General features: G+C 36.8%; 1 protein-coding gene across 1 annotated transcript in view; it reads right to left on the bottom strand.

Annotated features, from left to right (window-relative positions):
• TYR (tyrosinase) overlaps window positions 1-16,437 on the bottom strand; it is a gene marked incomplete at both ends in the record, with an annotated part of 51,893 nt that extends 35,456 nt beyond the window's left edge. The window contains 2 exons of the mRNA XM_082776400.1: window positions 5,329-5,545; window positions 15,619-16,437. Coding sequence (XP_082632526.1) covers window positions 5,329-5,545; window positions 15,619-16,437 — 1,036 coding nt within the window. The remainder of the gene's footprint in view (window positions 1-5,328; window positions 5,546-15,618) is intronic.
• Between the last annotated feature and the right edge of the window lie 1,311 nt (window positions 16,438-17,748).

The following is a 17,748-nucleotide window of genomic DNA, read 5'->3' as shown; positions in this document are numbered from 1 at the left end:
TTAAAAAACGAAACTTGGGAGGCACTAATTTTTATCTGAAATTTTCATAAATAAATTATTTTCAAATATGGAATTATCTCACAAAAAAAAGGGAAATTCTAAACTTTTTGGTCATCTTTAAATTTTAGGAGGTAGTATTAATGTGTCACACCAAAACTGAACTGCATAAAGAAGAAGCTCAACTATTCCAAGTGCAGTCAGCTAAGCTATTTCTGATCTTACCTGTTGCTTACAAGGTGGACTGATTTTCTGTATTCTCTTCCTGAATCTGTGAAGTATCTGATACAGTTAAAAGTGCTTCTCATTTAAGCAAACCTTATTTAAAATATTACTCTTCAAGGAGCAATGTGCAACCTGCCTTTAACCTGATGGTTTTCAGTCAAAGTAGAAATTGTCCTGTCCCAGATTAAGAGGACAGCCTGTGTGCTCATATTCAGTGGGGTAATGCTTTGATGAACAATATTGACCTTACCTGTACATAGATATGGCTACTCTTAAATTACATCATTTGTGTCCATATAGCACTATTTTCTCTTAGTTAAAAAAGGATCTATCATGCCTTGTTGGCACCTGTTCATAAGGGTGCTAATAACTACCTCTTGGGTAAAAAGGTGTTTGTCTTTGTTCCAGTTTATGTGGAACAGGCATAGAAGAGCATAAAGTTTTGCCCAGAAGTACACAACATGAGTAGGACTGGAGTACTCTGGCTTCGTTCTTCCAAGTGATCACAGCTTTTTACATTACAGAACTAAAACTGAGTAGCAAAACTCTCATTAATGTAAATCAAGAACCACTCCATTAGAGTCACTGGCCCGGTTCTGGTCATCTTTTGTAAGTCTTGAGTAACTCCACTAAAGTCAGTGGAGTTATCTTAGATTTATTTGGATCTAAAAGAGATTAGAATTTGACCTTAGGTGTATTGGCACAAACTTGTGTAAACAAGTAAAGAAGGATTGAAAAGATTTTCACTTAGCAAAGGAAGTAAACGTTAGGAACTACAGATTATTAGGAGGTTTGTGAGAAATGTCATCACAGAAGTGGGCACTGGCACAATGAAAGCAAAATGGGAATTTAAGCTTGGCAAAAGTACACAGCAACAACAACAACAAATAGACCACTTGTAAGAAAGGAGCAAACAAAATATGTGTGCTTATTTTTGGTGGCAGCAGTGGGTTTTGTGTTTTGTTGTTGTTGTTGTTATCTGTTTGTTTTTGGTTTTGGCAGTAAAGCTAGTTTAATAACTTCCCACCATCCTTAAACATATATTCTTGACGTTGTATTGCAGTTCAGTCTCTCTTTAGATGAATAGACTGAAGTGTTTATGGACCTGCAGTATAAAATTAAGTGTTGAAATACATCAGGTCCAAAATAAAATATCCTCAAAGGAAAAAAAAATCTGAGAACGATACTATGTCTGATGGAATAAGCTCATCACTATAGTAACACAGATAAACACCTATTGAGATGGGTCTGGCTTGCACTTTGACAGGCTCATCACCACAACATCATGGAATGTTGTGGGCAAAGTTTCACTCCAGCAATCACTAGCTTTAATGAAATATTCTTATGGAAAGAAATGTAATATCATGGTTACTGTCCTCTGGAATCTGCTGATATTTTCTGAGATGTTTTATTTCCTATCTTTTTCAAAAACTTAGATGACCTCTTTAAACAGAGTTCTATTATTATGCACTCTTATGCTATAAGAGTGCTTATTGTATACTGTTGTATACCAAGAGTGAAAATCAAAAGCACTTTATTTAAAGTTCTAGTAGTACAGGGGAATTTCAGCCTGTGATACCATAGACAAGTTAGCTGCATATTGGAATAGAAAAGTCTCTCAAAATATTCAGGAGACTAGTAGTATATTTCCCCTACAACTTCTTCTGCACACAGGAAGGCGGAAACTTAATTTGATGGACAAAATCTGCCTAGTGTTCTGAAATTCTGTTTTGTAATTATTGCTACTTTTCTATTTTAATGATTGTAAAACAAATTAGGAATGTACCTGGGAAAACAAACAAACAAACAAACAAACAAACAAACACCTGAAAGTGCTGTCAAAGTAGGTCAATTTGGACAAGTTATAGTCCTCACTCTAATTCTGTTCATAGCCATTATTTTTTTCTGTGTTTGTTCACTATTAAAGTCAATATGTATCTCATTAGCATAAGAAAATGCTTAATGAATTGAGAACAAACAGAGGGGTCCAACCCTGTACATTGAGACATATTTGTGTTAAAGGAAATAAAGACATTTTATGGCTGATAAACCTTGTGGAATATTGAGGTAAGAAGAGCTTTCACACCATGAGGCCACTTAATACACATTTAGTGTCTTACCTTTTATACATTACACTTATAACAAGGACTCATTCAAAATTGCTTATATATATGGAAGAAAAGGAGTGATTCAAGATTTTGATGGGAATCCTTGTCTTACTTAAAAAAGAAAGGAGGAAAGGAGGAAAGAAAAAGAAAGAAAGAAAGAAAGAAAGAAAGAAAGAAAGAAAGAAAGAAAGGAAGGAAGGAAGGAAGGAAGGAAGGAAGGAAGGAAGGAAGGAAGGAAGGAAGGAAGGAAGGAAGGAAGGAAGGAAGGAAGGAAGGAAGGAAGGAAGGAAGGAAGGAAGGAAGGAAGGAAGGAAGGAATAGCTAAACCAAAACCTTAAAGTGAACTAAAATCACCGCCCTGAAACAGCTTTCGCCATGGAAGCACTACGGAGGGAAATGGTAGTTGTACTGGAAGGGAATGTCTTATTCTTTTGGAGTTTTCAGTATCAATTTTTAGAAGAATGGGTTAAAAAATGCCTTTCATGAAACAAACAGAGCCACAGATCTTAGGACTAGGTCCTTGAGTATAAAAGATACCATAAGGCTAAAAGGAAAAAGGAGGAGTTATTTTCATGTAGTTATGTTCTGCTGCAGTACTTCTGCCTTCTACACTATTTTCTTCCACAACAGCTCTTGAGCACTGTAGATCTCCTTAAGCTGGGCTGTTAAACAACCATAAGGCATCTAGTAAGTGCACTGGCAGCTGGACTAGAAGCTGGACATGGTCACCTAACAGGATTTCCCCTAGCAGAGAGAGCACTGTAGTATTGGATTGTTTTGGTTTTTGGTTTCATGTCTACAAAATTTCTAAGGAGGAGACATTCATTGCCTCAGTCATTCCTTACTGAGGTTCTCTGCAGCCTCCCAGTTTCCCTTCATATGGATTCTAGGACTTGCAAATGGCCTTCACTGCCAGAGAAAAGGAGTTCCATCTCTTCTCTTCCCTCCTTGAATCACATGAAGGATCATACAGATGCTCTGAAAGGGTTGTGGTGCATGCTAGGGAAGGCACATCTGGATGGACCAATAAGACAGGAATGAATTTGCTCTGCCCCTGCTTTGGACTAAATGGATGCATCCAGAAGCCACGCAATATATACCCAAGATAATATACACTGCTTCTGTAATAACCTAAGCTTCTGGATAACATTTGACTTGTGTCCTTCCTCAGTAACATGTAGTTTTGTCTCCAGTCTGTTGGAAGAATTGTCTAAATCACATGAAATCCACCTGAACCTAACAGTGCCTACCTAGTGCATCTGAACGATTGTGGAGGTGAGATGGAGCTTCATCATCTCACTAAGGAGAAAGCTGAACACTCTTCAGCTTCTGAAGGGTTGTTAAACAGAACAGAACTTAGAGGAAAATTTGATCTACAAGATCTCCTTTCAGATGCAGTAACATTGCCACAATTCAGATTAAAGTATGACCCTCTCCATGGTATGACTGACAGATGACAGCAATAAAGCCATGATCAACCATGACTGCCATGAAATTAACATGACAAAGAGACAATGATAGGGAAAGGGTTTGATAAATTATTCAGACAGAACACTGATTCTGATTTTAGAACTAAAATAACTTCCTGCTCTCTGGAAGCTGTAGGTACATTTCTGTCAAATGTTATTGACTTTTTTTTTTTTTTTTTTTTTTTTTTCTCTTCAAATAGCTACTGTTGATTTAATATGGAAATGTTATTTGTATATTTTTGCTTCAAAGGGCTGTACTTGATCTATGGCTTTGTTTAGCTGTCAGTTTAGACTCAACTTTGACCAAACACAGGTTTTCCTCTTTTTATGCAAGTACTGAATTATCCTTATTTAATGAGCAGTCATGATACTGAAATATAGCCTTTGAAAGTGAGGAGTCCATTTTGATTCTGCCCACTCAGTAAACATATCCATAGCTCTGCTTAACTTCCAAAGACTATGGCTATGTTTTTGTCTATAATACTGACAGCATGTCATTACTTCATGACTTGTTTACTTCAATTCCTTTTTCTCTACTCTTTCTATTCTACTCTTTGAATTTGTTTACATACTTCATAGAGAAAAATGCACAAAAATTCTACTCAGTCATGTCACCTTTTTCTTTGTCATATTTCACTTGTTTTCTGTTTTCAAGGGTAGAAAGCAAAACTATATCCAGAGCTGGAATCAATGTCTATATTCTCTTTTGCCTTCAGCACACAAATTCCACATTTATTTATTTTTTTAATGGAATAATTGCATTAACTGCACCCCCACTCCCTAGACAGCTTTATGGCATTCCACACTACATTAAGAGCAATACTGAACATATTAAAAGCTTTGATTTCTTATCCTCACACCAACACCTATATTGTATTTTTTACAATACAAAAGCAAAAAGCTCTGGAATATTGATGTAAATATGTCCTATTTGATTCAGTAGTTATATAATACAGCAGAGAAGCAATGTTTATTGATAGCTATAATGTGCTATCCTTGTTTATTAGCAATTTAGCAATATCCAAATGATATTGGGTTGATAGATGATTAAGAATAACTATTCCATTTACAAAAGTATCCATGTTTCTTAGCAAATTAGGAACCTTTATAACTAGATGGGTAGTTTGATAACTATGAGGAATAACTAAACGCTTTAGGAAGAGATACTAAAGGTAACATTTTAGGTATAAAGTTGACCCCAAGACAGTCCTGTAACCTAAATGGACATGATTATGATCATGTGTAAGTAGGTTATTAGAGGATCTCTTTTTATGCAACATTATATTTCTATGCCTGGTACTGACTATCGCAGACACAGTATCTCATAGATGGATTTAGGGTCTGATCTAGCCTGCAGTTTCTATTTTCTTATCAACTTTAACATGGTTCTTTCTATGTTGCTATTACAGAAGGAAGTTTTTCCTTTAGTTTTGCTTCATGGAACCAGCTAAAAATAAAGTTTAAAGGCACTAATCCTATAGGAATTCAAGTTACTGTTAGAAATGGCAAAACAGAATAAAATATGTTACCTTCCAAAGTGTTCCGGAAGCTGTAATTGGCCATTTTATCCATGGATCCAGATTCATATTGAGTCAGTGACAGACAAAATTCAACTTCAGCTGAAGATGGCAGCCTTGGAGTCCTTGATTTGTCATTATTCCCAGGATTTCGCAGTATAGGTCCTTCACTAGTGGCATTGCATAAAGACTGTTGGCTGTTGTACTCTTCAGATCGAGTACAGATTACCTGTATAAAACACTTTATGTTAGCAGAGTTGCAGTTGTAAAAACAGAAAAAACAAACAAACAAACAAACAGAAAAGAGGTACTTTGTTTATTATTATTATTATTATTATTATTATTTAGACAGGAGTAAAGGAAATGTACAATGTATTTTTTTTCAACAATATACATTAATTTTAATTATATTAATGAATGATTTTAATATGAGATTATATATTTCACAGAAGACATCTCTAATAATGGTGCACATTTTGAAATAATACATTTGTGGGTGTCTGAAGCTGTCCATATGGACTAAGGCATCAGTTCGTATTTATGCACTTGAAAGCTCACTGAAGTGAAATTCAGTGTTACCAACCAGTGCAGCAGGACTCAAATGGAGTTAAATCTTCTTCTGCAGTTGCTAATGGAGGTTTTTGGCTTCAGCAGACTACTGAACAAAGCCATAATTGCAGATTTGTCTCCCCATGTGGGAAGGAGAGAATTGTTGACTTGGAATATGAAAAAAAGTTATCTTCTGTTCTGAAAAATCTGTGTTTTGTCAGATTAAATGGGCAAATCACTTAATTTCACTATGTTTTGATGACACTTCATGTACAGAATGGGAAAATACTGCGTTCCTCACAGGAATATTATGGAGACGTACTTATATTGGAATCTGAGGTACCATAGTCATGGGTATTGGAAAAGGACCTGAGGCAGAAAGAGGGATATGAGTATTAAATATTGTCAGAATCTAGCACTGTTTGTATAAATGTTCTGGGTTCATGAAGTACCATGACATAACAAGTCATTATTAATCAGATGACCATCAGATGACTGGAAGTGGAAACTGCCAGTCCACTTTGAGAATGCTCAAATCAGTAGTTAAGTAACTAGTAGCTCAATGTTACTTTAAATGATACTCAGATAATTGTAAACTCCTTCACATTTGCTATGGGTTAAAAGTGACCACACGGACCATCAGTGTTACTTGTGTGTTGCTCAGAATCTTTTAAAAGCCACAACTTATTAGTTACCTAAGGATGTAGGTCCTCTGATGACTATGAAAATATCATGGTCATCGTAAGAACTCTCATATGCTAGCTCTCACTGCATCCGCTGCTTGGACATTATTTATTTTATATTTTATTTTATTTTATTTTATTTTATTTTATTTTATTTTATTTTATTTTATTTTATTTTATTTTATTTTAATTTTATTTTATTATTTTAATTTTTTCCCCATGTTCTGCTAAAATAAACCCGTAGGCGCTTAGTACAGGTACTACCACCCATTTCTTCTTTACATTCAGGAAAACCTGCCTGACATGCAGTCAGAATGGAGGATGGAGGAAAAGATAATGACACAATAACAAGGAGAAGATCGGACTAGATGGTTTGGTGGTCCTGTCTTGTGACACAGCTGACGGGGTCTACAAAAATTAAAAAGAATAATGGTCGCTCAAAACTTCCAGTAGATGTTTCGTATGTACCTCAGATGAGGCTGAGAGTCTGAACAAAGTGTGTTATCTAGTGCTTTGCATTATTTTTTTCTGAAAACAAAACAAAAATCCAAAACACCCAAACAATGCTCCAAACAAGCAGAGATCTATTCAAAATATAGGATTCTGTGGTTAACAGGTAATCAATGCGGTTATTGAGAAAACCGTATGGAAAAATAACAGGTCTTAATATCGAGTGATATATCTTAAGAGAAAATACGTAACACTAAAACCTCTAGAACTCTTTCATCCCAGAGATGTGTTCCTGTTTCATGGACAGAAACAATGAAGAAAGTTATTGAAAGCAGTCATTTCTGCTGTGAATGAGGTAGAAGAACATGTGATTCTCTGTTAGTGAAAGAATTGAGTGGGAGATTCACTTTGCCAGCAGTAGCTGTGTACAAATTGCTGGATTGAAACAGAGCTTTAGAGCAACTTCTGCAATCAATAGAGAGAGAGTGGCATCTTCCACTTGTGATTCAACCCTCCGAAACCAGACGTCTGGTAGGTGAGGTGTGCTTACTTCTAAGGGGTACCAAACTCTCTCCATTGATTAAGTCAATGAAAGAAAATGTGTAAAAAAAATCAATGTTAAAACTGTCTCTATACTGCAGTTAGCAAGGAAAGCAAAATTAAGAGTGTTCAACTTAATGTTCTGCTTCTGCATTAGGATGGGCTGAATCACACCCTGGAGGCATGGATGTGCCTCTGAAGTCACTAAAGACAGAGACAAAAGCAACTTGCTTTGCTGCCTTGCTGCCTAATGAACTTTTGGATGACTGGAAGGAGATAAGAAATATCTTTTTTTCTAAGTGATTTGACCACAAATTCACAGAAAATATGTGACAGAGCTGGTGATATAACCTAGATTTCCTAAGGAGCTGGAGTTCTTAAGTGATAAGCTTCCTATGAATATGAATCTCATGAATAATTTTTTATTTTTTTTTTTGGAAGAGATAAGAAAGCTTATCAGAGAAATTTATCCATTGAGACTGCTCTCTTAACTGATATTTGCCCCAGTCTCTTAAAACTAGTGAGATGCCCTTGGAGGCTATAGGTGGTTATCCAGCAGAGTTTCATGTGTGTAGAACTCGATCCCTCCTGGCAGCTCTAAGAAGTTTCTTTTCAGAATTCACCAGGAAGGGAGATGTAGCAAGATGGAAAGACCTACATTTATAAACACAAAGCACAGCTATACTATTGTTTTTATGATTGTTTTCTTGTAGTTCAACACAGTTAAAAGGAAAACAGGGGTTTCAGGCTGTGGGAAATGCTCTAGTAATTTGTTTATAAAGAATGGACAGTCCTATGTCCTTAGAAATGCACTAGTGAAGAAAACAAGTGAGTCTTGGCTGGTGGATCTCAACCCATTCCCCAATCTGCATTTGGCTTGGAAACTACATGCATGCAAGCTTTCTGTCTAGCTCTGTTTTCTCCAGTCCTTATGTAGATCTTCTTTTGGCTTCTCTGCCCTGTCATCTCCTGTCTTTTCATCCTCTTCCCACCACCATGGAGACACATCCCTGTTGCGTTCTAAAGAGGAGTCTCATGTTGCCTTCAAAACTCAAATATTCAGATGGGCAATCTTCAGGCATGCGCTCAAATATACTAAAAAAAGGAACATTTCCCCAGTGTTTTGTTTATCTGTTTCAGCGTGATTTAATGCAACTCTTAATGTTATGAGGCTTATAAATGTCTATTTATTTTGTTATTGTTCAATTTATGTCTCAGTGTAGCCCTTGTTAACTGTCTGACTAACCAAACAGAAGCCAGATGCTATAAGGTATCCATTAACTCATGCTCATGAAATAACAGCATAAGGGGAAGGAATGAAAATGCTTATCTGTGCCCTTCTGCCATTTGTTCTGCACTACAAATTAAAGGCTGGCCATAAAGTTAGCCAGGATGCTTTTCCAGAAAGGTATAATTGAGGTATTACAAAATATGGTTCTATCCTGAAACTATTATTTGCTGTTTCATCAGTAAAGTGTCGTGTAAGTTGTAACAGAACAAAGGCCAATCAAACTTTTTATTCTAGATTTAATCTGCATAAAGTTTACACAAAATAGGTCACATAATTGCCTTCTTGTCATTCAGTAGGTGTTTCTGGTAGCAAAACACTGCTTAAATACGTGTTTTTTTTTTTTTTTTTTTTTTTTTTTTTTTCTAATTCCATTTTGGAACAGTCCTGAGCAAATTTATCTCTTCACCCTGTAAAAAGTTTCATACTCAGACCGAATGTCTGCTCTTCTGCATTCATAAATCCACATGCTCCAGAGAAATAGCAAGATGCTCTGGGGATCAGCGTATGTAAGTAGCTAGGAGAGAAAATGCCAGTAGATGGCAGTCCAGAATATGCAGCATCATTCCTGGGCCTCGTAGCACCCAAAAAAATAAAAAATAATAATAAAAAAATCCCTTGGTGCACTGCAGCTGAGATCTTTAGCACAGCTCTTTGTATCATTTCTTAGAAAACAGACTGTAAGCATGTGGAACTGTTGCAGCTGTCTCGCACCTTTTCACAAATGGGAAACCCTTTTGTCTTTTAGTATGATACTGCTTACACAGACCAGACCCTGTGCCTAAATAAAAGGAATTGTGTTACAGGAATCTTTGGCAGTGTTCAGTCCTATGTCTGTTATTTTTAAATTCAAAGCTTTGGGGGTTTTGATGACAAATTCTTTGTGCTTGCTTTGTATGATCTGTGCTCATAGGGACCTGCAATATGGGTAGCATAGAATCAAAGCACAGAATATCCGAAGTCAGAAGGGACCCACAAGGATCATCAAGACGAACTCCTGACTCCACAGAGGACCACCCAAAAGTTCACCAAGCCCAAATCCACACCTCTCCAGAAGCTCTATCAGCATGTTTTCATGGTGTTATGCTCCAGGTTAATCTAGCCTAAACATATGTACTTCAAAGTGCACCCAGAGCAACCACTTGACTTGCTTGTCTGTGAGACACATCCTGCCTCTCCCAAGGGTGGGATGTGGGCATTTCCAAGTCCTCTTTGCTGCACTCCCCTGTGTCTATTTTTCCCATAACAAGTCTAGATGCCTAAATCGGAGCCTTGGGTCCCAAAAGAAAGAGACTGGGTCTGAAAAGAGACTTTGTACTGGTTCAGTGCCTTTCTCTGCTCTGTCTTTCTCCATTTATTCACATGTTCTTGCTTGGGAATGTCATTAAAGTGCAGCCCTCATTCCAGATTTAAAACATGTGGCAATTGTAAAGAGGTTAACTTTTTATTTTTATTTAATTAATTATTTATTTTGGCTGCATTTGGGCCTGGCATGATCTAATCCTAATTAAGTGGCATGCAGAAGCCAATGTAATCACAAAATGAGAAAAATACAAGGAAATCCCCAAATGATCTACAATAGAACTAACTGTACAACTATACTTTGGGATATCACTTTTTTAGGTAGAACTTTAAAAGGTGTTGTACCTATAGTAGCCCAAAAGGTTTGTAATAGACAGTGTGTCTTTATAACTGAATCTTCATTTACTCCTGAATATTACCAGGAATTGAAAAGTAAAACAGGCAAACTAAATAAATAAATGAATAAATAAATAAAATGTGAAGTTAAACTTTAAAGAAATGTAATTATCTTTGTGACCCTTCTAGCATAAGCATTTACTGGAGGAGCTACAAAACTCAGGCTTCGAAGAGATGAGACAAACATGAAGTGACAGCACTGAAACAAACCCGAGCCCTCCAAGGTATTTTCTCATCCTTCAGGAAAGGCTGGCTGAGTTTAATCTCTGCTCAGAGGCAGCCCAAAACTAGTGGATAATTTACATCTGGTTCAACACCTCAGAATGGTGCTTGGGTGGAGTAGGAAACTCTGCTGTCAATTACAGATGAAATATAATGGCTTGACAGAATGTGATTCCCTGATCTCTATTTGTCTCCAAGCTGTGCCCTGTTAGAGTTGTTGTATTCACATCTAACATAAATTCTCAAAAACCCATCTTTCTACAGGTAAGTTCTTTTTTTGGTGCATTATTAAAAACAAAACAAAACAAAATCTTTTTTTTTTTTTTTTTTTTTTTTTTTTTTTGTGAAATTCCTTAGCTATTTCTTTCTATACCTTGGAATATGCTTATTTTTTCACACTACACAATTCCTGATCAACAGTGGCTATATTTTAGAGAAGTGTCATGTACATGTCAAACTCTGCTTTTAGCCATCCATGATCCCATGGAAGCACAGGAGTTACTTTCAGATGATAATAACATAAAAAGGCAGAGGATGATCAACTGTTTGTCCCTGCTGGGTGCAGATTCCACTTCCCTGGGGGGAGGAGGATAGCATATCATGAGATCAGTCTTGATAAATTCTATTTTAATAGTTATTTGCTCCGTTTGGGCTTTTTTATTTATTTATATATGTGTATATATGTATATATATATACACATATATATACATATATTTACCAGCCTATGGATGACACTAAAACCTATAAGTTGCAATAAAAATTGGATGTTATAATTTGTGAGATACTCAGCTGTCCACAAGCAGATGGATGTAGGGCTTGGCTGGTTTAAGAATTAAGAAGTGTTGGCTTCTGGTGTTTATATTTTTGAAATTTTTTAACCCTTTTAATGGTGAACAGAAAACAGAGCTTCAAACATTCCCCTCAGACTATTATAGTTCCTTGGTAAACTGTGCTTAGAATTAAATAACTGCACCTGAATAGCTGAAATTCATATTTCTTATGAAGTCATGTTCCAGGTAATGGATCTAAAGTACTGCCATTATTAGTTCAGGAGCCTTGTATCCGTTTGCTATTTGTGTAACTTGTTCCCTAGCTTTGTGTTTGTGTAAGTGGGTGATATGAAATATCACTAAGCAGGGTGATATGGAATGAAGTGCTAAGGGAAATTCTTGGTGCTTGCAGCAAAGAATTGGCTCCAGGCTTACACCAGTGCGGCTGAGAGCAGACAGTTCTCTACACGGTATAATTACTTCTCTCAAGGCACTCTTCTTTTGAAAGAGACAAAATTCAGGGGGATGAAGCCAGTGGTGTGGCCTTGTTTCCACTATTACAAACCTAAAGCAGCACTTCCCTCACTGTCTCTCCAGCACATGGGGGGAACCCCAAAACTCTGATGCTAACTTCCAATGTAAAGATTCTGCTTTTAATTGCAGAAAACTCTTAATTGACTTCAGTAATTTCTCCAAATTATCTCTGGTGTAGTGGAGAGCAGAATTTCATCTATTGCTATTTAAGTGAGGCATAATAACTTTCTTTAGCAAATCCATTAACTTGAATAATTATACAAATGAGTACAAAACCAAAAAACAAAAAAAACCCTCTCAGAATGTCATGGAAAATCTGTATTTGCCACTTCACTTTCTGTTAAATCAGCATGGAATTGCAAAACTTGGTAAAGCATTAGTAGGTGTCATGCAGTCCTAAATAAATCTAAATGCAACACTTGAATCATCACAAACAAGTAACTGAAAGCATAAAAAAAATCCTTCCCACCCACCCTAAAACATAAACAAAGCAAACAAACAAAAACACTAATGATTTCTGATAGTCTTGCTGGTAAAAACAGAGTCAGAAATCAAAAGTTTCACTTAGATAACAAACATGAGAAAAATGGGGACAGATAATTCACTCAGCTAAATGTTAACAGCAGCATGCCGAAGAAAAAGTAAGGGAAAAGCAAGAATTTCAGCATGTATTCACGGATATCCATGTTGCCATGGCAACTTCTCAATGGAATAAAGTATTTTCTCTTTTCTTTAGGGCTTAAAAAAAAAGAAAAAAAAAAAAGAGAGAGAGAGAGAGAGATGCTTTTCTGCAAATAAGCACTTTGCTTTTTTTTTTTTTTTTTTTTTAAATAAATCCATAACTGCATCTTGTGCAGAATTTCCTAATGTAACAAACATTATTTTGTTATGCTTTGGAAAGAGACTTAAAATTATAAAAGGATACCATATAATAGATGTGTTATTGAATAGGTTTCTTCTGCCCTCTTTTTATTTTGAATGTTTTATAAAAGCCTAAATTCCTTCACATATTTGGCTCCTCCTCCTTTTTTTTTTTTTTTTTTTTCTTTGCTACAGAGCTTGGATAGTCAACATATTCTGCAGCAAGTCTATGGCTGTTTTCCGGCTGAAGCTAAGTCTATTTTTGTTCCCTTTTGATTTTCTGAAGTGAGATTCTGATCTCTTATTTTGTGCTACTTGAAGGAACTGTATCAACTAAGTTATTCTATCATATGCTATTATTTAAATTTGAATTCAAGGCCAATAAATAAATATCAGTTTGTGTGGTATCTTCATCCTGAACTGACTGAAAATGCAGCTCTGATCTATCTCGTTCATTCTTTCTCTAAATAAGGCAGCAGGTAGAAGAAGTTAAATGGGAATGTCACTATTTGAAGTTAAATTTTTTTATAATCCTGTTTCAGAAATTTTGATGAAAGTGTATTATTTCCAGAAGTGACTGAAAAATGTAAGTGATAAGCAACAATTTGCAGAAATTACTTGGAGAGTTTCAGCAAATACTTAGGTGCTTTTACATGCTGACATTGATATGTTTTAAATATAGCACAATTTTCATTGTTGTGCCCACTAAAGTTATAAAAATATATTTTAAAATCAACTTATCTCATTAAAAAAGCAATTATTTTCCAAGTATATTTGTGACAATGACCTTAAATAAGAAGTTATAAACATACTATTTCTTAAATATATTCATTACCACTGGTAAGGTGTCTGTGTATTTATTACAAGGATGGAGAAATTCCAAGAATCTGGATATGATTAATAATAGTGTTGAAAAAGTAAGCTACACGTAATTATCTGATCCCTCCAGGGCTTTTAGAAAACACTTCTTGCAACTTGCTGATTCCTTTATAGTCCCTGTCTCCTACTACTTTGGTTATCTCATCCAGTGTATTGCACTGATAGCTTCACTTGACACAGGTAGCCAGCTCAATTCCAGTTTCATTTATTCCACTTTAACACTTGTACCATTTCCGTGTAACTCTTTATTTAGTTTAGCACTGAACAACATCAGATCCACTTCATTCCGGTAATGCAATCTAATTAAATTAGTAGAGTTCATCTAGATAAATACTGTTAGAAATGAGTGGAAGCTTTACATATAGGATCAAAATACATGGTTTTGGCTATATGCATTTTATGGCTAAGCCTACACTGGTGAATTAAATGTGGCCAGGAATGTTCCCAGGCACTAGGACCAAATGGCACAGAACAATCCACGTCTATGCCAGCAAACCCATCTTTGTCTCCCAAACGGTTTAACTATATGCAAACAATCTCCCAGAAATGGTCCCTGAAAAGTACCTGCTTGGGGTAGAACTACATATAAATATATATATTATATATATATATATATATATATATATATATATATATATATTTACTTACATATATTTTTATAATATATATAAAATGTATGCCAAAGAATGTCCTAAAATAGGTATGTTACAGTACCCAGGAATAATTGAGTTTACAGGTATAGACACAGTCTATGTTGTTTAGGGGACACAAATCAAGATTAAACACAGAAAACCAGTACATTAAGCCCTGTTAGTCATTGCTTTGTAATCTGAGAGCTGCTGTCTTGTATCTCTTTCACTTTTCATTAAATCACTAAAACTGCTCAACCTTCGTTTAGGCTACTGGTACAGAAATAAATAGAACAAAGCAAGATTTACACCAATATATTCATAGACTTCAGCACCAGAAGGAACTGTTTCTATTGTCAAGATTGTATATGTCTATGGAAGCTTATGTCACTAGGCACTGGTAGCAATGAGCAAGAGGCTAAAAACATCTAGAAGCCTCCGTTGTTAGAATAGCACAGTTCAAATACATGAAACCTAGGTAAATATCAACTATATCTCCTAGGTGAATATATACAGTAATCTTGGTTTAGGGACTAACTTGCAGTGCTTTTAAGTGGCAGGAATAGCTATTGAGTTTATTTCTTAGTTCCTCTGAGCAACAGAGATCACTTCTTATTTTTCTTTTAAGCTACAGAGGAGAATAACACAGCTGTTTCTTCCATGCTCTAAAGACTACTTATTTATTTGTTTGTTTATTTAAGTTGAAAGCAGACAAGATTAATTGGATAGTTTTTAACACTTGCAGGGAGGAAGATACCCGGAGAGGGGTAGAGCCTCTGAGAACTGTTTTCTTCTATTTCCATTATTCAGTCACCAGCTGTCTTGCAATGGTTACATGCTAGCAACTTGCATACATAAATCCTTTTTTAATCTTTGCTGGCTGCTTCAGAAGACCTGAGCCTGTTTAGCCTGCTAGAGGTCATGCTTGGACACAAAACCATGACTTTCTTCCTTCTAGACTAACTTTTTATTCTTAATTAAGCTGTCTAAGTCCTACAGTCAAAGAAGAGACAGAGAGATGAATGAACAGCTCTAAATGAAGATCAAGTCCATGTAAAATCATTTGTTCTCTCCAGCTTGTGCACCTCAATTAAGTACCTAAAGTTAGGTAGGATAGTTCTGACACAATCAGCTTTTCCCTTCCCCTTGTCCTCCCCTTCTTCTTCTTCCCCATCTTTTCCCCTCGTCCTGTCCTTACCTGCCAGGAGGAGAAAAATGATGCTGGGCTGAGTAAATTAGGGTTAGCTGGATGTCTGCCACCCATGTATTCATCCGTGCAGACCACACAGTCCTCTGCATCTCGCCAATCCCAGTAGGGGATGGTGAAGTTCTCATCACCTGTTATCTTCTGGATCTCACGTTCCCAGAGCAGCAGAAAGAGACGATGCCAAGGCAGAAAACCAGGGGCTTCATGGGCAAAATCAATGTCCCGCCACACATTGGACCCACCTAAGAGTGTGTCGCGAGAAGCATAATAATGCATCCACACAAAGAGATCATACATGTTGATGTTTCTGAACATGAGGTTGGAGCCGTTGTTCATCTGAGTATATGTGCCGGTGGCAATGACATAGTCCTGGCTGGGGGTGTTCTTTGCCAAGTTAAGGTAGGCAAGGAACTTGTCCTTCTCACTGTTGGTGAGCTGGAAGATGTTTCTTCTTGTTCTCAGTCGCCTTTCAGTGCAGTTGAGTCCTGAGAAACCAAACTTGCACTCCCCACAGTTGAATCCCATGAAGTTACCTTTACATTTGCAGGTCCGGTTGTAAAACACAGAAGGCCAGTCCTCTCTGTCATCCACTCCTGAGAAAGGGAATTGTGGCCCCAGTGGAGCCTGAGAGAGAAGGATGGCCTGGCAGGCCCCTCGGTTGGAACTCTCTCCACAAGGGGACCCATCTCCATCCCAGAGAGGACAGCACTCCTTCCTCCGCAAGCTCTGGGTGTTTGCACAGGCCCTGGGGAACTGCCCGGTGGATGGCTGAAGGATGACTAGCAGGAAACCCATGGCAAACAGAGACATCCTCACAGAACAGCAGGAGAACATCAGTGTTATGCTTCAGTGCATGGAGAGCCCTCTCTGACCCCTGCAATGTCCTGGGTATGAAAGAATTTTCTCCCTTCTGCTGAGAACGCTTCACTGCTGACTTCTGCTACACTACACCCTACAATGTCCTTCCCCATTCCTACCCTGGGCACATTTACACAGAGAATACACTTCATAGTTAATCTGATTATCACATGTTCTGGGCGGAAGCCAACTGACTTTTTCGCCCACCCCCTACAGGTTTCAAAATAAAGGCATTTATTACAAATTTTTAATCTTCTGCTTAGCACATGATTGCTTTCTTCTGGCAATTGGAGAGGAAGTAAAATTAAAATTTGGATGTAGAAACAACTGTCGGGTCTTCAAAATAGTTGCTAGTATGCTTTGGTGTAAATGATTGTTTAAAAAAACTCAGAAGAATCTGACCAATTAAATAAGCACAGTGAATATGAACATGAAAAAAATGTTTTTGGGGTAGACTACATTTTATTTTTTTAAGAAAAGGCAAACAAATTTGGGGTCATATTAAGTGTGCATATAGGGCAGAAACCAAATAAATGATTTTGAATGGCATTTTTCATATTTCAGCATCAGCTACATTTCCCAGGCTAGCATATGACAAAGTATCTTCACAAGAGAGCTGACAAACTTTTCAAGCAAAAATAGTGGAATTCCACTGGAATCAATAGCACATTAATGGTTAAGACTACACTCAAATCTGCACCTGAATCTCTGCAGTTTTTTGGAGAATACAGGCAATTTGCCAACAGACTTGATAAAAGTACTTTCAGCAAGACCGGGAAAACAAGCCTTGACTTCTGTCTTTCTCCCACTGTGAAGTCTGAAAATCCCCTATCTATGTTGTTTGCTCAATACATGTATGTTACTCCAGATCTCCCACCTCCTTTTTCTTCTAAGAAAGCCTGATCAGAGCTAATGGATTGATATGAGAGACATTGGACATTATACATACTTTGAAATTGCCCCTTGAATTAAAAGGATAACAGTTGGTTTCCTTCTGGGCAAATTGCACATGGATTTTCCAATTTTCTTCGGCTGTCGTTGTTATTAGAGGAGTGTTTTAATTAATTAATTAATTTATTTATTTTCCTAAAAGCACTGTGAATTATTTCCTAATGGCACTGTGAATTATTTCCTAATGGTTGAGAATGGTACATAGAATGTCAGGAAGGCAGGGACAACATATAGGGAAATGAAGTGAAAACTCTGCTGAGAAATCCTTTTGCTGGGATCAGCAGCTCACCACATGACCGTGCTGAGGAGCAC

Source organism: Aythya marila, assembly GCF_965140915.1.
Source record: "Aythya marila genome assembly, chromosome: 1".
Taxonomy (NCBI): Eukaryota; Metazoa; Chordata; class Aves; order Anseriformes; family Anatidae; genus Aythya; species Aythya marila.
The sequence above is the reverse complement of the archived record's forward strand: the minus strand, read 5'-3'. Positions and strand labels throughout refer to the sequence as shown.